At 43.4% G+C, this 21,678-nt stretch overlaps 1 protein-coding gene across 2 annotated transcripts; it reads left to right on the forward strand.

Moving 5' to 3' along the window:
- LOC117415502 (RAS guanyl-releasing protein 1-like) lies at window positions 1–20,758 on the forward strand. 2 transcript variants are annotated; one of them, XM_034025980.3, is made up of 17 exons: window positions 14–466; window positions 8,822–9,021; window positions 9,389–9,494; window positions 9,591–9,653; window positions 9,884–10,015; window positions 10,187–10,340; window positions 11,112–11,285; window positions 11,641–11,757; window positions 12,031–12,306; window positions 12,526–12,606; window positions 12,773–12,877; window positions 16,520–16,629; window positions 16,952–17,096; window positions 17,342–17,378; window positions 18,239–18,385; window positions 19,888–20,117; window positions 20,560–20,758. In XM_034025980.3, exons 1-17 carry the CDS (start codon window positions 444–446, stop codon window positions 20,722–20,724), a joined length of 2,265 nt encoding a protein of 754 aa, XP_033881871.1. In that variant the 5' UTR covers window positions 14–443; the 3' UTR covers window positions 20,725–20,758. The 2 variants fall into 2 exon arrangements, with proteins under 2 accessions (XP_033881872.1, XP_033881871.1); XM_034025981.3 differs by lacking the exon at window positions 18,239–18,385 and having other exon boundaries at window positions 1–466.
- The last annotated feature ends 920 nt before the right edge of the window (window positions 20,759–21,678 follow it).

A 21,678-nucleotide genomic window follows, 5' to 3' on the forward strand; every position in this document is an offset into this window, starting at 1 on the left:
CTGCCTGCATGCGCATGTCTCTCTCTCTCTCTCTCTCTCTTTATCAGCAAGTCTGTATGTGCAGTTCCTCTATCAGTCTTGCAGTGTGTGTGTCTGCGTGTGTGTGAGTTCCTCTATTTCTCTGCAGCTGTCTGGTAGCAGAGAGTTGCAGCTCTTGCAGTGAAGTAACTGAAAGAGACAGCTCACACAAGAGAAAGGGGTGGGGTACTCTGGACTGACTGTATACCTGGCATCCCTTTTTTTTTATATACTAACCTGGACAGATTTTATAAAAAGAAAATTGAGATTATCTTTCTGAATGAGGAAATAAGAACTGCTGGAGAGAGAGAGAGAGAGAACCAGGAGCTAGACGCAAGAATAAGAAAGTCATGGAAGCTGGGATTGTTAAAGTCTACAACTTGAGAGAAGCGTTGTAGCTTGCACAGGAGTCCCAAGCTTCAATCATGAACCGAAGAGACAGTAAGAGGTGAGAGAGACAGGTCTGTTTGTGCCGCTGTTCTCTTCAAACTTGCGGTTTCTTTTCTTTATTTTTTTTTTAAGGTTGTGGTGGTTTTGTTTCATTTTGAGAACCTTTTGTTCTTTTTTGGTTTTGCTTTCTGTCGACAGCCAGATTTTGTTTTAGATTTGTTAATATTACTTAGTTTAGTTAGTCGCTTATTTTTCTTTTTAAAGGGCTTTAGGGTAGCACAAGCAGGTTTTTTTTTGTTTGTTTTTTATGAAGGCTGTTGCTGCTTTTTTTTGTTCATCTTTTAGAGGATTGGCGAGCTGTGGTTGATGTTTTATGCTGAAGGGAAACTCAGAGGGGAAGTGTTCAGGCAACTGACTGATTAAATGTGAAGCAACCCTCATTGCAGTAGAGGTTTGCTCTAGCTGTCCTGTAAGAATTAGGGTTAGTACTTGTTCATTCTTGCTGTGAATTCAGTGTTTTTGGCTTAGCTTTACATTGCATATTTGACTCATACCTTCAGTGTAATGCCAGCTGTTACATAAATTCATTTGGAAGCGTGTTCCAAATGTGGTTAAAATTATTTTGTTCTTCAATTTAGTTATTGACTGATTTATTTATTCTTAGTTGGTTCCATTGGGCTGAAATACATTAAATAACCACAACATATAAGCTGCTTCTGAAAGTTGACTGCTTTGATACCCCCCTGGTAAAAGCACAGCAGAGAATATAATGAACCAGCCCCCTTCTCGAAGTGTACTGCCTTGATGGCATACTTACTGTGATAAACCTTTGTACATGAACTGGCCAAAAAATTGGAGCATGTTAATAAAATGTGCAAGTAGAAAACTCCCTTCGTCTGCAAAGTGTGCGTGAAGCCACGTGGTAGGTGATGAAATCCACTGCTAGACTTGTATAAGCAGTGCGAGGCTTAGGTGCAGCTATTCAGCAACAACCACAGGAAAGCAGAAGTATCTCAGTGACTTCAAAAACAGAACTTAAGATAAAGCAGACAAGTGTGCTACACAGGCAAACACTTACAATAGTTTCCCATAGAAAAAAAAGCATGATGGCAGCATTGTAAAGCACAGAGAGGGCTGGTAAAGCATAGGGAAGCATCGTAAAGCACAGAGAGGTCTGGTAAAGCATAGGGAAGCATTGTAAAGCACAGAGAGGGCTGGTAAAGCATAGGGAAGCATTGTAAAGCACAGAGAGGTCTGGTAAAGCATAGGGAAGCATCGTAAAGCACAGAGAGGTCTGGTAAAGCATAGGGAAGCACTGTAAAGCACAGAGAGGTCTGGTAAAGCATAGGGAAGCATCGTAAAGCACAGAGAGGTCTGGTAAAGCATAGGGAAGCATCATAAAGCACAGAGAGGTCTGGTAAAGCATAGGGAAGCATTGTAAAGCACAGAGAGGCCTGGTAAAGCATAGGGAAGCACTGTAAAGCACAGAGAGGTCTGGTGAAGCATTGTAAAGCACAGAGAGGTGTGGTAAAGCATAGGGAAGCATTGCAAAGCACAGAGGGGTCTGGTAAAGCACAGGGAAGCATTGTAAAGCACAGAGTAATGGTTAAGCATATTAAAAAAACACAACATGGTAAATTAACCCTCACATGTTTCCCATCGCGAGTGTAATAAAGCACAGTGAAAGCAAAGTAAAGGACAGGTAAGCATTGTACAGACTAGGGAGGTGTGGTAAAATCATACATGGCAAACCAGTGTAAACTACAGTAAATTAATTGAAGTATGGGAAAAGCATGGGAAAACTGCTAACATACCATGTTATATTTTATTTGTGTGTGTGTATATGTGTATATATGTATTATTATTTATTTCTTCGCAGACACACTTTTATTATGCATAGTATGGTACCGGAGACCTAAGAAAAAAGTTTGAGGAGAGCAGCGCTGCTGTACTGTATATAATCCTGTTCATTTGCATGGGTCTGACTGCTGCACTGAAGACAGATGAATCCTTGTTGCAGGGAAAAAAAATTTGCATTGTGTGTTCTGAATATAGTGCCAGCCTCTGTGAGTGAATAAACAAAATACTTGGAACTGAATTATAGGGCTTTCCAAAGGGGAAGTGAGAGGCACAGTGGAAGGGAGGGGGGTAAGGGGAGAGGGAGGGAATAAGACTCCCATTGCATAGCGGTCCAATCCATTTAATCTGTTTAATAACGCACCTGAGCTTGAAGAGAAGGGAGGGGGATCTGCAATCCAACACAGATGGACATGAGACTTCTGTTGCGTAGCAGTTGGATCCATTCGTGGTTTCAAAGTTCAATAATACAGACTGTGGCTAATCAAGCTTGTAGTAAATGGGTGAAACTGCTATGCAATAGGAATCTTATTTCCATCCCTTATATAAATAATAATAATAACAGGGAAGGAAATAAGACTCCCATTGCATAGCGGTTTGATCCATTTAATAAGACACAGCTGAGTTTATAACCTGTACACTGGGGCTAATTGAGTAATGACCACTTGTTATGACTTTCATTGTAAGATCAGCACTTTCTGTTGTGTGACCAGTAATGTCTCACAGTGTGTCTTTACTCCCGGCTCAACCACTCACTGTGTGTCTAATAACACTGGACTCCATGTGTAGTGTATTGTATTCAGATATGCATAGGAGCAAAACATGGCTTTGTGTTGTGCAACTTTACCATTTGCACTTGTATCATTTATTGTGGTTGCACAAAGGAATCAATTAGTTGTTTTTTTTTTGGTTTCTTTTTTAAATATATGAAAATGGTATTTGCTGCTCAGTAGTTTAATAACCCTCACTGGAGCCCCACACACTGAAACACATTCACTTGTGATACTGATCAGCTGGTTTTGAGATTTGCATGCAAGCTTTTTTTTCTCAACAAGTCACAGCAACAGCCTTTTTGCTCCTGAAATAATTTGTTAATGCTTCTGTACTCACCCTTAGGAATGTTTAGCATAGTCAAGCTTAGCAAGGTGAAAATAAAGCACAGTAAAAGCATGGCAAAGCAAAGGCAAGCATTGTAAAGCACAGAGAGGTCTGGTAAAGCACAGGGAAGCATTGTAAAGCACAGAGAGGTCTGGTAAAGCACAGGGAAGCATTGTAAAGCACAGAGAGGTGTGGTAAAGCATAGGGAAGCATTGTAAAGCACAGAGAGGTCTGGTAAAGCATAGGGAAGCATTGTAAAGCACAGAGAGGTCTGGTAAAGCACAGGGAAGCATTGTAAAGCACAGAGAGGTATGGTAAAGCACAGGGAAGCATTGTAAAGCACAGAGAGGTCTGGTAAAGCATAGGGAAGCATTGTAAAGCACAGAGAGGTCTGGTAAAGCACAGGGAAGCATTGTAAAGCACAGAGAGGTCTGGTAAAGCACAGGGAAGCATTGTAAAGCACAGAGAGGTCTGGTAAAGCATAGGGAAGCATTGTAAAGCACAGAGAGGTCTGGTAAAGCACAGGGAAGCATTGTAAAGCACAGAGAGGTCTGGTAAAGCATAAGGAAGCATTGTAAAGCACAGAGAGGTCTGGTACAGCATAGGGAAGCATTGTAAAGCACAGAGAGGTCTGGTAAAGCATAGGGAAGCATTGTAAAGCACAGAGAGGTCTGGTAAAGCATAGGCAAGCATTGTAAAGCACAGAGGGATGGTAAAGCATAGGGAAGCATTGTAAAGCACAGAGAGGTCTGGTAAAGCATAGGGAAGCATTGTAAAGCACAGAGAGGTCTGGTAAAGCATAGGGAAGCATTGTAAAGCACAGAGAGGTCTGGTAAAGCATAGGGAAGCATTGTAAAGCACAGAGAGGTCTGGTAAAGCATATTAAAAACACTGCTTCAAGGAACAAACAGTAGGGAGGCCAAAAGCAATTCACAACCGTTTTAAGGAATGTTTTGCAGTTGAGTTTCAGCTGTTTTAGAGAGGGTCAGAAGTTTATTCTCAGTTTTCAAAATAACTGTTTAACCCTTTGAGAGTACTAAAAAAATTCACAAAAGAAAATATGAATATGTTGCTAATAGTATCCAGCCATCAACAAAAATAAATCTTAATTCATTTAAAGAAATTACGCCTTTATTTCTTTCTAAAATGCATAGTATAGACTGAAACCAATTTTTATTTTAGATATTAATAACAGGGTGCTGTTTGATAGAATCAGCTTTCTGGCCGCTGTGAACTTCAGTGTTGTGGAAACCAGTCTGTATCTTCCACAGCACCCTGTACTGTATTCTTTTATAATATATTCATCTCAAAGTGATTGCAGCGAACAAAATAGTTACATAAAATCACACCTGTTTTAAATTTCAATCCATTCGACACACAGGTCTCAAATGTGCAGTTTTGAAAGAAACACATGTTATTGAGCACATGACATCCAGTTCTATAGTTTAAAGAAATATCTGTACATTTTTTATTTTAGTAAATACTATCTTTCTTTCCGCTGTTATTTTTTTAGCCTTTTCATTTGAAAAAGAAACAAATTAAACAGAAGACGAAGACAGAAAAGAGGGCAGTTCTTTGTCGGCTACCCCCTGGCCTCACGCCAGCCCCAAGCCACTCTGAGTCCGACGCTCAGCTTTCTCTCTCCTTTATCAACTAAGACAAGTGAGCACCACTCATTCACAAGCTCCGGCAACACATAACCCATTGACTGCCCATGAAAGAGGGGCTTGTACCAGCTACACAGAGGGGGAATGAAGGGGAGGATGGGGAGATGAAATGAGAAAGAAGGGATGGGAGGGAAGGGAGTGTGAGCATGAAAGGAAGGCAAAGATAGGTAGAAAGGAAAGGAATGGGGGAAAGAGAAGGGAATGAAAGGGAGAGATAGAGGAGAAAATCTGGCAGATAAGGAGAGGGAGAAGGGGAGAGGAGAGGAAGAGAGGAGAAAGGGGTAAGGGAAAAGCAGGGAGAGGAGAAGTGAACAAGGAAACGTAATGACAATAAGACTCCCATTGCAGAGTTTTACTCTGAGCTCAGTTAAAACACACATGAGAACTCACAGTTTAAAAAAAAAACCAAAACCTAATGAGGTCATTCTGAATGAAAGGAAAGGGTGTTTGTGTTGGTAGGTGAGTATATTTGTGGGAAGCACCAAACCATAAGAGACAACCCCCCCAGAACTGTGATCTGCTGAGGTGAGACAGAAAGCCTGTTCAGGGACCTGGCCCTTAGGATTCTCCAGGCATTTTATACTATGCATAATCATAGTTTACCCTGGTTTGTCATGTTTATTAATGCGTTGATTCATACCTGGGCTTTCCCATACTGTACCCCTCTGTGCTTTACCATGATTTCACTGTGCTTTATTACCCCTTATAAGGGTGTTTCCTCTTTATTTTCCACAGCTGACAGTGTGTCTTAATCGTGTGTCTTAAGCTGTGATCCCTACTGTGAGGGAAGTCGGAGCAGAGCTCGGTTTAGGAAGCCATTTCATTGTCTGATTGTTTGGAGGAAAGAGGGATGTGAAAGTGAAAGCAGAGACTGACTGAAACCACAAGCAACCAGTACAGGACAGTCACTGGGACAGAGTGATTGTTTGAAAAAAAATGATCTGTTTGTAGAATATCGTACAGCGTGCGGTCTGTGTATTACGGGGATTAAAGTGAAATTGAATCCCGGCACAGTTGTATATATAGATGCAGGAATCACTCACTCAGGGTTGGGTGTTCAGAGTGGAGAACGGGAGAGAGGAGAATTAAAAAGAAATTAACAGTAGCTACGCGTGCTGGTTCTACAGTGTGTTTGTTTGTTTGTCTGTTTCTTATGGCCAACGTGCCTTTTGTTTTGTAAAGTGCTTTGTTTGTTGAAACCTTTTATTTATAACAAACCGGTGCAACAGCGCACTCACTCACCAGTCCCATCTGTCTACTTCCTGGCCTGACATGACCACCAGCCAGCCTGTTCACAATTATAAAGACATTTCAGAGGGCTGGATCACATCAATATCAGGGTCTAGTGCTGTATATTATAAAGACATTTCAGAGGGCTGGATCTCATCAATATCAGGGTCTAGCGCTATATGTTATAAAGACATTTCAGAGGGCTGGATCTCATCAATATCAGGGGCTAGTGCTATATGTTATAAAGACATTTCAGAGGGCTAGATCACATCAATATTAGGATCTAGTGCTATATGTTATAAAGACATTTCAGAGGGCTGGATCTCATCAATATCAGGGTCTAGTGCTATATGTTATAAAGACATTTCAAAGGGCTGGATCGCATCAATATCAGGGTCTAGTGCTGTATATTATAAAGACATTTCAGAGGGCTGGATCTCATCAATATCAGGGTCTAGTGCTGTATATTATAAAGACATTTCAGAGGGCTGGATCTCATCAATATCAGGGTCTAGTGCTATATATTATAAAGACATTTCAGAGGGCTGGACCGCATCAATATCAGGGTCTAGTGCTATATATTATAAAGACATTTCAGAGGGCTGGATCACATCAATATCAGGGTCTAGCGCTGTATATTATAAAGACATTTCAGAGGGCTAGATCACATCAATATCAGGGTCTAGTGCTATATATTATAAAGACATTTCAGAGGGCTGGATCGCATCAATATCAAGGTCTAGCGCTGTATATTATAAAGACATTTCAGAGAGCTGGATCGCATCAATATCAGGGTCTAATGCTATATGTTATAAAGACATTCCAGAGGGCTAGATCACATCAATATCAGGGTCTAGTGCTATATATTATAAAGACATTTCAGAGGGCTGGATCGCATCAATATCAGGGTCTAGTGCTATATGTTATAAAGACATTTCAGAGGGCTAGATCACATCAATATCAGGGTCTAGTGCTATATATTATAAAGACATTTCAGAGGGCTGGATCGCATCAATATCAGGGTCTAGTGCTGTATATTATAAAGACATTTCAGAGGGCTGGATCGCATCAATATCAGGGTCTAGTGCTGTATATTATAAAGACATTTCAGAGGGCTGGATCGCATCAATATCAGGGTCTAGTGCTGTATATTATAAAGACATTTCAGAGGGCTGGATCGCATCAATATCAGGGTCTAGTGCTATATATTATAAAGACATTTCAGCGGGCTGGATCGCATCAATATCAGGGTCTGCTACACATTATAAAGACATTTCAGGGGTGTAATGATACACCAGTACCAAGATATGTATCGTGAAATGCAGGTCATGATACGATATACAGCACGATACACTTTATGGTCCTGATGTGCTACTTGTAAAAAGACCACAAAAAAAAGAGAGATTCTAAAAGAAACTTAAATTCAACAACAAACGTTGAGACACTGAAAAATACTTCTTGTCGAAATGTTTGTCATTGAATTTATTATGTTTCTTTTAGAGTATGTATTTATATACAGTTGTGGCCAAAAGTTTTGCATCACCTAGAATTTTAGAATTGAGACATAATAAAAATAAAAAATAACTATTTGAACGTAATTTATATATTTTATTTAACATCATGTAATCAAAGAAACTACAAAATTGTATCGCAAGAGTCTACCGGAAGCCATAACAGTAGTACAGTATTTCTGTCAGTTTTCCTTTACGTACATGGAAAACTACAAAGTGGTGTGTAATTCACTATGTTCATCTAACATTATTCATCAGGTTTCATTCGATTTCATGAAGAAAAATTAGTTAATTCTACAGGGTGATGTAAAACTGTATTGATGTATTTTTGAGATGGACGTGTTGGCACATTCAGATCACTTCGGTCTGGTTTTCTGTGAATTCTTTCTGTCGCTTCCTGTCCTGTGTGCTAATCTCATCTCGATGATCTGTTAGTGAAACCCACAGGCTGATGCATTAACAACAGCAAAGTCACTTTATTAAAAAATAGTTTAGCTTCCCTTGTAAAAGTTTACTCAGTGTTTTTGCATGGTAATTATGCTTTCCCCACTATGCATCTGTGCACGTAACACACGTTTAAATAAAAAATTGTGAAAGCAAATTCACCCAAAATCCTATGTGTAAACTGCGAGATAAACCTTTTTGTTTTGCTTATTCAAAATCTATCTATATATAAAATGCCAATCTCCTTGAACATAGTAAAAGCACAGCAAAGTGTAATAAAGTACAGTGAAAGCATGGTAACCCATAGGTAAGCATTGTTAAGCAGAGAGGTCTCGTAAAGCATACGGAAGCATTGTAAAGCACAGAGAGGTCTGGTAAAGCATAGGGAAGCATTGTAAAGCACAGAGAGGTCTGGTAAAGCATAGGGAAGCATTGTAAAGCACAGAGAGGTATGGTAAAGCATATTAATAAACATGGCAAACCAGATTAAACTAACTCTTATGGAGGTTTCCCCACAGTAATAGCACAGCACAGTGAAAGCATGGTAAAGCACAGGCAGGCATTGTAAAGCTTAGTAAACCCTCTACCCTCTCTCTCTCTTTACAGGAAGTCCCACCAGGAATGCTCGAGCCCTGTGGTGGGGGGCAGCGGGAGAGGGAAGGGGGTCCCCCGGAATATCAGGCGCAGGATGACGTGCCCGAGCCCCCAGGAGATCAACCGCGCCAAGGCGATGATGTCATCGATGGGCACACTGACCAAGGGGGCGAGCTTGGAGGAGCTGATCGAGAGATGCGTGCAGTCATTCGGTGAGAGGAGATGGAGAGAGGAAAGAAAGAGAGGGGAGGGAGAAAAGAGGGAGGAAAGAGAGAGGGGAGGGACACCCCATTATGCCTGCACAATGCCTAAATGTGGAGCGCGAGTTCATTGGGGTTGTTCGGGAGGATTGCTGGAGCTGGGAGGCTGGGAGATGGTGAGTACGTGCGCAGTGATCTGCAGGCACAGGCTGGCTTTGTTCTCCTTTGGAAGCGTTCCCAGCACCTCACTGGGACAAGGGTGACCAGCTGGCCTAAATCACTAGGGTATGAATGAACACCTGTTCCACTCCTATTCAAGGCCAGTTTCATGCCTATTGAAGGCTGGTTTCATACCTACTGTCCAATGCCTGTTTTTCAGACTTGGAGGGGAAGCTGTGCCGGGTAGGGCAGGTCGTCCACATGACCCTGATGATGCACTGCTGGGTTGTGCCGTCCTCTGTCCTGGCAAAGAAACTTCTGAGCTTATATCCTTCTGGAGGGGGGGGGGGGAAGGGGAGAGGGGGGAGGGGAGTGTGAGTCAGTTGGCTGGCTGGGTTTAAGTTCCTTGACCCCGGGCTCACGTATCGAGATTGCCCCATGGATCGGAGGGACCAGGTGCGACCCAGAATATGCTTCTTTGTCCGGTGAGTGACCAACACAATACGGTGCAATACAACACTGTGTAATATAATATAATGCAACATCAAGCAATTCAATACTATGTTATTCAATGTAATGCAATTCAGTGCAGTGCAATATACTGTGTGCCGTCTGTGTGTCTGCTCTTTACTCGCTCAGTAATGTCTGTGTGTCTGTCCTCTCCTCTTCTCTTCTCAGTTTAGTATTAACAGTTTTCTTTGGCTGTCTCTCTCAGCTACTGGATCACTCAGTTCCCCGTTGCGTTCAAAGGTGATGCGAAGCTGGAGGAGGTGATGGCAGACTTCTGGGAAATGGTGAAGAACGAGGGAGAGGAGACCCACTGCCAGCTCATCGACACAGCCAACATGTGAGGGGGCGGGGGGGACCCCAGAAAACAGGGGGGAGGAGGGGTGTAAAGGAGGCAGGGGGGAAAACATAATGCCAACTGATCGACACTGCTAACATGTAGGGGAGTCAGGAAGTTGAAAGACATTGCTCCCTCACTAACCCTTTCACCCTTCTCCACTCTCCTCTCAAGACTCCCTCACGACTGGTCCCGGAAGTTCACTCTGCAGGGCACTCCGACCTGTGTGAAGAAGCGCAAGGTGTCTCTACTTTTCGACCACCTGGAGCCTGACGAACTGGCAGAGCATCTGAGCTACCTGGAGTTCAAGAACTTCTGCAGAGTCTCGGTGAGCCCTGGACCATCTCTCCCTCATCCCTCTTCCCACCTCCCTCCTTTTCACTCTCCTTGGAGTTATAGAACATCTGGTCTCAGTGAGCCATGAACCATCTCTCTCCCTCATCCCTCTCTCTTTTCTCCCTTTTCCTCCTCTTCACTCTCCTGGAGTTCAAGACATTCTGCAGTGTCAGTGAGCAGTGAACCATCTTTCCCTCATCCCTCTCTCTCTTCTCCCTCTCCCTTGTCTTCACTCACCCTGGAGTTCAAGAACTTCTGCAGTCTCGGTGAGCCCTGGACCATCTCTCCCTCATCCCTCTTCCCACCTCCCTCCTTTTCACTCTCCCTGGAGTTCAAGAACTAATGCAGTCTTGGTGAGCCCTGGACCATCTCTCTCTCATCTCCCTCCCCTGAAGTTCAAGAACTTTTGCAGTGTCAGTGGACAATGAACCATCTCTCTCCCCTCTCTTCTCCCTCTCCCTCCTCTTCATTTTCCTGGAGTTGAAGAACTTCTGCATAGTCTTGGTGAGTCATGGACCATCTCTCTCTCTCTCCCTGGAGTTTAAAAACTTCTGCACTCTCGGTGAACCATGAACCATCTCTTTTCTCTCTCTTCTCTCTCCATGGAGTTATACAACTTCTGCAGAGCCTCTGTGAGCCATGGACCCGCTCTCTCTTCTCCCTTTACCTCCTCTTCACTCTCCCTGGAGTTCAGTAACTTCTGCAGTCTCTGAGCTGTGAACCATCTCCCCCCCCCCCCCCCCTCATCCCTCCTCTCTCTCAGTACCTGGATTACCGCAGTTACGTGGTGCACGGTTCAGTTCGTGATAACCCAGCCCTGGAGCGCTCGGTCTCCCTCTGCAATGGGATCTCTCAGTGGGTCCAGCTGATGATCCTGAGCCGACCCAAACCCCAGCAAAGAGCCGAGGTCTTCATAAAGTTCATTCGTGTGGCGCAGGTAACAATGAGCATCATAATAATAACAACAACAGTAACACCTACCAGGAGTGTGCTGATATTCGTACTCGTAACTGCCTTTAAGAAGTATTTAAAATCGGCAGGTGTTAAATAAATTAGCTTATTGATGTGCTGATTTCCAAACAAGAAAAGCTGTCCTTCCCTCACCTTTACAACCGAGTACCAATTAACTTCCGCATTGAGTGTTTTTGTAAAGGTGAGGTAAGGACAGCCTTTCTACTGTACTACAACCTCTAATCTGACAATCATTACTGCTGCTATTGCTACTGTTACCTTCACAATCACTACGACAGTTTTCACAGTTTATACCTTTATACTGGCGTCTCTCTCTACAGAAGCTGCGTCAGTTGCAGAACTTCAACACACTAATGGCTGTGATTGGGGGTCTGAGTCACAGCTCCATCTCGCGCCTCAAAGAGACCAGCAGCATCCTGCCTCAGGACGTCAACAAGGTACGTGCACCACGGTCAATCTCCTCCCTCTCTCTGTGCATCTGTGTCCGGCGACATCGCTCACTGTGCTTCACAATGCTTACCTGTTCTTTACCGTGGTGTATTACACTTTGCTGTGCTTTTACGATTGGAAACTTTTATAAGGGTTAGTTTACCACGGTTAGTTTTTTTAGTATGCTTTATCATACTTTCACTGTGCCGTACTAAACTCTGCTGTGCTGCTACTATGGGGAACCGTATGGGTGATCTCTCTCCTGTCCGTCATGTCCCCAGGCGCTAAGCGAGATGACGGACCTGCTCTCTTCCTCCAGTAACTATGGCTGGTACAGACGGGTGTACGCTGATTGCTCCGGGTTCAAGATCCCCATCCTGGGGGTTCACCTCAAGGACCTGGTCTCTCTGAACGAAGCCCTGCCGGACTATCTGGAGGACAACAAGATCAACCTGAGCAAGCTGCAGCATGTGTACAGTAACGTGAACGAGCTGCTGCAGGTCCAGAGCGCCACCCCGCCCTTCCAGGCAAACAAGGACCTGCTGCACCTGCTCACCGTGCGTATCCTAGTGTGTGAGTGTGTGTGTGAGAGTGTGTCTCAGTGTATCTGTGCGTCTCTGTGCATTAGAGTCTTTGTGTATCTGTGTCTGCGCATCAAGTGTGTGACTGCATGTTTTTATGTCTGTATCAGTGCCAGTGTGTCTGTGTGGAAAGTGGGTCAAAAAACACCCAGCTATGGGATGTTATATAAAGGTGCATGACCTGTGACCCCACAGCTGTCTCTGGATCTCTACTACACGGAGGATGAGATTTACGAGCTGTCGTACGCCAAGGAGCCCAGGAACCCCAAAATACAGGTGAGGGGCCCCAAGATTAAAACAGCAGACAGATAAACTAATGCACAAGATGTAGATTAGTAAATATGGTAACTGCTGTACCCCATGATAAAAGCACTGCAAAGTGAATCCCATGGAATTCTCTATTATATTGTCACCTTGGTAACAGTGTTCCCCCTCCCCTCAGCCTGCTACCCCTGCTAAACCCCCCGTGATCGCTGACTGGGCATCGGGGGTGGCGCCAAGGCACAACCCCGCAACCATCTCGAAACACGTGAAACAGATGGTGGATGTGAGTTAGTTATTAACATTATTACTATTAGAATTCATTATGTTATTATTATTATTGTTATTATTATTAATGCTGTTGAAAATCTTAATGCTGTTATTATTATTATTATTATTATTATAGTAATACCATTTTTCTTTTTTTTGTGTATTTAGTATTATTTTTTATCTTCATTACACAAGTGTAGCTGTTGTTCACTTCATAATAATATTTGACTTGGCTTTCGCCATGATGAAATCCTGTTGGTTGCTCTCCTGGACGGCGGAATGTCATTCACTGTGTGCAGCTATTGCTGATATTGACAATGACCTGTTGATCTTATTATGCCGTTCTTATAGTGTGAATGCCAAGCATTACAGCACCTGGTCGTCACGCCAAGAAAAGTGACCCTGGCTCAGGGTAGTCGGTGATAAACACAAAGGACATGCAGGGTTCTTTCCTACCCACACATTCAGGTTCTGCGGTGATGGAAGAACATCATAGGTGGACCTGATCAGGAAGCTAATCCTCCTCTGTTCCACTGTCCACAGGTCTCGCCAGCCAATCTTACACTGTTCCACATTCTCCCCCTCATCCATTCTCCTGCTTAGCCTGGGACACCGCCTTGACACAGCTCATCCTCTCCTGCTTTTGCACTTCAGTCACTACCAACTTCCTCCTTTAAGCTTGACATTCTAATAATGACTTCCATTGCCATGGTGAAGGCTCTGAACCATATGCATTAGCTAAATCCAGGAATGTCATATGGAGTGCCTTCTCCTTTTTTCAGATTGAATCTGTTGCCAGATCACACTGACATGCTCCAAGCATCCCGGAATGCCTGAGATACCAGCTTTCTGTATGGAGGTGTTGATCATGCGGTTCAACAGATAACTTAACCTTTGTGTCACAATGATGAAGAATATTGTAACCTCCACATTTAACAGGGACATTGGACGAAATAGCTGGCAGATTCTTTTTCTTTGGCCTCACCTCCAAGACTGGACTGTCCTTACATCTCATTCCAGCAATTACACAGACTGTGTTTTCCCAATATGGTCAAATCTTGTTTTGAACCCCTCTCTCTGTCATATTCTGGATCAGCACATGTCCTCCAGGCTGTAGATCAGCATCGTATATCTCATCTAGTAGTAGGCCCGTCAAGCACTCCTGCATAGTTCGCTGAAACTCTGCTGGTGCTGAACTGAGCCCGAAGGGACGCCGCTCCAGAAACCAGGGACTGACTCTTAAGACCGTCCACGAGGTCTTGATTCCGTGGGATTGGGCATCTGTCCGGGAAGTACTTGTGGTTCAATTCCCTGTAGTCACAGCAAACCCTGGGTTTGCGTTTCCTTAAAAATGCTTATTAAAAAAAAAAAAAAAAAAAAATGTCCGGGAACACACACAAACAGTACTTTGATAAGTGGTGAAATAGAATTGCAAATATGCTCCCATCCCATACTAAACAATGCAGCAATCACAGTAATTAATTCTATAATAGCAGAAACATGTAAAAATGTGTAAAGTAATACATTATGATGTACTTCGATAGCTCACCGTACAAAATTGACAAATTGAAGCTACTGTAAACTACACATTTACTTAGCTATATACAGTAATCTGTTGCATCGTCGGACAAATGAATCCTGTTTTAAATACCATTATACACCACTGTAACAATTACTATATTCACATTATTGTTTTGAGATTCAGATTTTAATAGGGAGCTCCCATAAATCCCTTGTTTAGAAAGACACAGGGTATTAATGCTTGTGACAGGGTAGCCGTCTGCCGTATGGGTGCGTGCATTCGCTGCTGAGTGACAGGCAGGAGATCGAGACGGAGGTTGAAGTTGATACGCCCCCCGCAGGCGAACAGGATTTATATTACATATCAACACACTGAACAGCTCACGTGACACTACCAGCAATGGTAGCACACGGAGCACATACAACAGTCTACAGAAACTTTGGTGGGATCTACAATCTCTGAACTAATCTTCTCTGTTCAATAATAAACGTTACTGAAGAGCTTGATCATAGCGGATAAATGGTCAAGCCGGATTTGTGACGGGCGGACTGTATTTAAACAACAACCTTTAGCAGGCACAAAAATGTTAAATTTAAAAACCCACAAACCTGAACCTCCTTTAGAGAATGTATTGTCCAGTTTTGCGTTTGTACCAACCATGCAGCGAAATCTTGTCTGTTTGTCATTCTGTATTGGAATTAATAACGAGCCAACTAAATTTGGCTTTCCAATTATCAGTTATTCTTTTTATGAGCAAGACCCCAGTCCCTTTTTAACCCAGCATTGATCTGGTGTAAGACAATTAGTCTTTTTGTCCACAGATCTGAAACTCCCTCCTTAGCATCGCTTCTGGTGCTTTAACTGGGTGAGAGGTTGCGGTTTCTCCATTGGCCTTTGTACTTATCTGTCAGTGTTAGCTTCTTGCTTAAGCCTTCATCTCCTTTTCAGTGGCTTCCTTAGCTTCCTCTTGTGCTTTCTGCATTTGAAGGTATTGCTTTCTCCGCTCCTCTAGCTGTTGAAACTCCACTTCTGTGTTACCCCTGCTCGTGCCTTCAGATGGAAGCTTCCCTACAAAGTCTAGGAGGTCCTTCAACTGGCACGTTTCTTCCTGATCCAGTGTTTCCTCAACTTCATCCAGCACTTTTTCAATCATTTTAATTAAAAGCCCCCCCACCTTCATCAGATTCACTTGAGGTGTGGTCCGGTTTCAAGCAGTTGCTCCTTTGTTAACTTGTGCAAGACGGCGCTTGCCTGATCACGCCACTGCTCCAAGTCCATTGTGCTGTCAGTAGAATCTCTCTCTCGGGTACTGGGTAGCTGATTCTCTGATCGTCTCACTGAAGGTGTGGGGACACTGATGGATTTTTATACTTGTTCTCGCCAACATGGTACACACTTTAAATGAGGAGCGAACTATTTTAATTCAAGTATGCCATATTTTAGAGCTGTAAAAAAGGGTACACTTTTACCTTCGAAGTTTCAGAACACATTACCGAACAGGCATCTGCATAATTTACTGGTAACCGTCACCGTAGCTACTAGTTTATATTTGACTGAAAATCATATTTTACAGGTAATCCATATAAATGGATTAAAACAATGCGTTATATAGAACAGTAATAAGCCTTGTTTATGTACAAGTAATGAATGCAGCTTGCGATACTCATACATATACAGTAGTGTTGGACGATAATGCAGTTTTCAATTATAATTGGCTGTAAATTATCACGACCATCATGAATAAATAAAATATATAAAACGTACTGTGACGTGTCTTGTTATTGCGAACTTGTTTACCAAATAAACAGTGTTCCACAACAGAATTACCACTATATAAGTAGATTGGTCTTAATACCTGCATTGCACTACAGTAACAGGACTGAAATTATATTTATATTCGTTTCTTCTGGGGGTGTCCTGAATAATACCCGATTTCCTTTGTGCTACACCTGCTTGGTTTTCCTTATTGTTGTTATTATGATTGTTAAAACATTCTGAAGATACTGAGAAATTTGCAGTACAAACGTTTGTCAATGAATTTACGTTACTTTTAGTATTTCTTAATAACTGATTTCTCATTCGTGAGTGATAAAATATTGTTATATATTCTGAATGCATGTCTGTCGCCACCTGCAGTCCGTGATACAGAACTACGACCACAATCAGGACGGCTACATCGCCCAGGAGGATTTTGAGAAGATCGCAGCCAGCTTCCCCTTCTCATACTGCCCACAGGATCGAGAGCGGTGAGAGGGAGAGGGGAGGAGAAAGATTAAGTCCTGAATTTCCTTATTAAGTTGTGTTAATAAAACACCTCTTCATTTGAATTGTTTATCTCAGTTGTTTTAAGAGCATATTTTATTTTTCATATTTCAATGGCCACCTTGTAGCAGTGTGACATCACAATAGCAGCTTCGCCAAACTTTGAATTCAGAGCTCCCCACCACAGCAACGACAGCAATGTCTCTACCATCTCTTTCTTTCCCCCTCCACCGTCTAACTCTCCCACCTCTTCTTCCCTCTCCCTGTCCCCACTGCCTCCCTCTTACTCCTTTCTCTCCTCTCCAGCGAGGGTTTGATCAGCCGCGACGAGATCACAAGCTACTTAATGCGCGGGATTAACATCTGTGCGAAGTTGGGCCTGAACTTCGTGCACAATTTCCAAGAGACGACTTACAAGAAACCCACCTTCTGCGACACCTGCAATGGCTTTGTGAGTCAGTGGAGGTGGGGGGGGGGGGGGGTAAAGCATATTAAAAATAAGCCGTGGTAAACTAACGCTTATAAAAGTTTCCCCACAGTAAAGTGTAATGAAGCACAGTAAATGCGTAGTAAAGCACAGGTAAACATTGGAAAGAATAGCAAGGTACGGTAAAGCATCTTAATAAACATCATAAAAGTTAAAGGGACAGAATATGATGCTGAAGTATTAAAGTCTGTTTCCTCTCTGCGTTTCAGCTCTGGGGTGTGATCAAGCAAGGATATCGCTGCAGAGGTACGGACAGCTTCTACCTATCTGGAAATTATAATTATTTTATTTCTTAGCAGACGCCCTTATCCAGGGCGACTTACAATTGTTGCAAGATATCACATTATTTTTACATACAATTCCCCATTTATACAGTTGGGTTTTTACTGGAGCAATCTAGGTAAAGTACCTTGCTCAAGGGTACAGCAGCAGTGTCCCCTAGCTGGGATTGAACCCACGACCCTCCGGTCAAGAGTCCAGAGCCCTCACCACTACTCCACACTGCTGCCCCAATGTTTTTTGGTTTCCAGCTTTTGGTGTTCCTATTACAGCAGAACCTGTCATATCTGATTTAAATGGTTCCGGGTGTCCATCGGATATGTGAAAATATCTCAGAGAGAGTCGTTTTACTACATTGTAGTTGTTTAATTAACATCGACGCATTATAAATTAACAATGTCAGGTACATCAATGTGTCTAAAACACCAAAATACTTTACTGCACATAAAAAAAACGGAAATCAGTGATTATTACTGCAGAACAAAGCACCGTATAACAGTTCATACCGTGCCTTCTCAGACCGTGCCAAAGTAATCCGACAGCATGACAGCTGAATTCATAAAACAAACAAACAAAATCAAATAATAATAATCTGCAACTGAATCCATTCTGTCCTGCTATGAGCTGAATTTAGTGTTTTAGACCCACAATAAAATGTGTACTGATCTGTTTCCATCAGTCCCGTTCAGTTGGTAGCAGCAGGTGTTCAGGGCTGGTTTCAGAGCAGGTGTTCAGGGCTGGTTTCAGAGCAGGTGTTCAGGGCTGGTTTCAGAGCAGGTGTTCAGGGCTGGTTTCAGAGCTGGTTGTGAGGTTCTGTCTGTTTTCAGACTGTGGGGTGAATTGTCACCGGCACTGCAAGGACGTGGTACCCCAAGAGTGCAAGACGTTCAAGATGTCAACCAGCGACAGTTCCTTCCCATCATGCCCTTCAACCCCCGCTGGGTCTGACACCAACAACAAGAGCCACTCCTGGAGTGAGTATAGAGAGACATCCTCACTCATTCTCTCTCTCTCTCTCTCTCTCTCTCTGTCTGTCTGGCTCTTCCCTCTCTCCTCCTAAACGATACTAGCCCATGCATACTGTAGAGGCAGAACTTGAAAACAGCATTAAGCTGCATTAAACTTCGAATTATGAATCTGTCAAGTTTCTTTTAGCGTTTCTGTTGAAGACATTGAGAAAGACTTCTAGTCTAAACGTTTGCCATTGAATTTATTAGTTTATTTTAGTGTTACTAAATTAATCGCTGCTGAGTGTTTAACAGTTACGGAACAAATTAGGTTCACAATTAAATGCACATATCTTGCATTTTCTCTCTCCTTCCCTCCATGACCCTCACCCTCACTCTCCCCCTCACCCTCACTGTCACCCTCTTCTGTGATCGCCCATCAGTGAACAGGAAGTCTCATGATTTCTGCAGCACTTCCTGTGAGCAGCAGTGTGCTACTAGCTGCTGCTAGTAAATTTACCAGAGATAAATACAGATTGGAGTTTCTGTTTTGACAGGCCCCTTGCCTTGTCTGGTGTGTCCAGAGCAGTCAGGTAGTTTTGGGACCTGCTCTGTGATTCTGTGCTGTGCAACGCCATTGTGATGAGTGTCCCGACTCACTCCAATCAGTCCCCTTGTTCGCTGTTATCTTGGGATTCTTTGAGTTCAGAAGATAATTGTCTCCCCAGACAGATGCTCACCCCAACACTCACAGACAGTCATTGAGACACACAGACCCACACACTCACAGACAGTCACTGTCACAGACACAGACACACAGAGACATGTACAGACACAAACAGACATGACACAAACACACGTATGCACAGACACATGCAGACACACACATGCACCACACAAACACTTACTGTATACTAACTGACAGAGACATACTGACTCTCTGAAGAGCAGTGCCATTCTGTGTCAGTGCGGTGAAGGTACAGTGAGGTGCGTGGAGCTGTGCTTTACTATCAGGGATCAGCGAGTGTCCCCCGCACTGCATTCAAGCGAGAGAGGGAGAGCGTCGCTTTTGTTAAGAACCAGCCCAGCGCTGGTTTCCTGTGCACTCCGACCTGCATGGGGAAGATGTCACAACAAAGATTAGAGAAAAACCCACAGCGTGTTTACCAGACATTTCCTCTCTGCAGTGATAGCAATGCTGACAGAGCAGTACAGAGAAAGGGTGCTCCTCCAGTCCAGGGCAGGCTTGTGGCATGGCGACTGAACTGCTCCCTCCTTCACTCTCCTAAGAGAAAGGGTGCTCCTCCAGTCCAGGGCAGGCTTGTGGCATGGCGACTGAACTGCTCCCTCCTTCACTCTCCTAAGAGAAAGGGTGCTCACTCAAGTCCAGGGCAGGCTTGTAGCACGGAGATCACTTATGTTCTAAAACAAACTTTGACAAACATTTTGATAAAAAAAAAAATGACACAATTTTTTTGTTGGTGTTTGTTTAGCATTCCTAGCTGTTCTTGTTTTGTTTTTTCACTCAGGCTCCGAAGAAGAGACCTTTGTGTTTCCTCACGGAGACGGGGTAGAGCCTGGCGAGGACCCCCGGGATCATACCACTCTGCCCGGTGGGGGAGGCCCAGCTCTCAGGACCCCAGTGCGGTCGGACCGATCTACTCAGACAAAGCCAGGGGTGTGGAGGGAGGCAGGAGGAAGTGAGGACACACAGCTAGACTCAGCAGCCCTGCTGGACAGACTACAAGCAGCAGAGAAGGTAGGGGGAGAGGGGAAGACAAAGCAGAGAAAGAAGGGAGAGGAGAGAGGGCAGGAGGGGAGAAAGGAGCATGAGGAGAGATAGCTTCTGCCCACTCTGTCCTTGAGTGGAGTGAAAATCAGCTTGTATCTTACAAGGCATCTGGTATTGTGTTGTGTTACAATATACAGGCAATCTCAAAGGGATTGCAGCAAAAGAATTATTCTCTGAAAAAAATACCTGCTGTAAAACAGATACAGGCCTGAAATGTGCAGTTTTGAAGAAAAAAAATAAATAAAAAAAAACGTGATACTGCAAACGTGCATTTCATTTTAAAACACAGCAACTAGTACTAGGTTAAAGAAATCTATTATTTGTAAATTTTTACTTTAGAAAATAACAAATTTCAAATTCAAATTCAAAGGAGCTTCCTCTGTCTCTCTCTCTCTCTCTCTCTGTCCAGGTGATGGAGCGCCTCACGCTGGAGAATGCTGCTCACTGCACCACCCACTCCTGTGTGCAGGGGGAGCTGAGGGCCAGGGAGTCCTCGTTAATCACAGAGCCGTCCGTCTCACTCCTGCTGGGAAAGATGGAGACCTTGCACCTGCGCAGGGACTCCAAGACTTGAGAGAGGGGGGAGAGGGGAAAGGGGGAGAGAGAGAGAGGAGCAGGGAGCGAGGAGAGTGGGGAGAGAAGGAGAGGAGAGAGGGTGAGGGAGATGAGAGAGGAGGTAGAGAGGAAGGAGTGGAGGAGGGGTGTGTGGGAGTGAGAGAGGAGAGGGGTTGGAAGTGAGGGAAGATAAGGTAGAAGGAGATGAGAGTGTGGAGTGAGAGAGGGACAGGCAGACACGTTCCTTCGACTGAATTAATTTATTTTGAATCGTGCATTAAGGAAAGAAGAGAAAAAACAATGTTTACAATTTTTGTGTTTGTTTTAAATGTAGCATAAGGAAAAGCTTACAGCTGATCAATAAAAAAAACGTTCCCTCATCCTACACTGTATTTTTCCCCCCCACTGGACACCAAAATGAAGTCCTGGTGTTTTTTATTTTATTATATTTTTTGCAAGGGGGGTCCTTCAGGCACTCTGAGACACACACTTGCAAGCCCCCTATCCCTGCCTACTGATTTGGAACGCAGGGTCTTTAAGGCATGCCAGAAGGCAGACTCTTACTGAATGTAGCTAGCTTTGTTTTTTCTTAATTCAGCTGATAGTACAGTCATTTACAATGAACTGTGTCCCTCACTCTAGGATAAAGACAATCTGATGCTGTTGTTTCTACAGTAATATATCTCTGTGATATTTGATATCGGAATATTTTTTATCAAGTTTGTACAGATTTATTTGTAAATTGCATTAATATTTTTTTGGAGGGGGGATTATTTTTTGACACAATTGTGTACGATGGAGGGGGGGGGTCAGAGGGGGAGGGGGGGTCGCCTAACATTAAAAGATATAATTTAAATTTAAAAGTATTCAAGTGTTTTCATTTCAGCCATTCCCTTATAAAAAATGCCCCACAGTAAAAACAAAGTGTAAGAAAACACAGTGAAAGCATGGTACTGCATTGCAAAGCATATTT

The sequence above is a fragment of the Acipenser ruthenus genome, chromosome 7 (assembly GCF_902713425.1).
Source record: "Acipenser ruthenus chromosome 7, fAciRut3.2 maternal haplotype, whole genome shotgun sequence".
Taxonomy (NCBI): Eukaryota; Metazoa; Chordata; class Actinopteri; order Acipenseriformes; family Acipenseridae; genus Acipenser; species Acipenser ruthenus.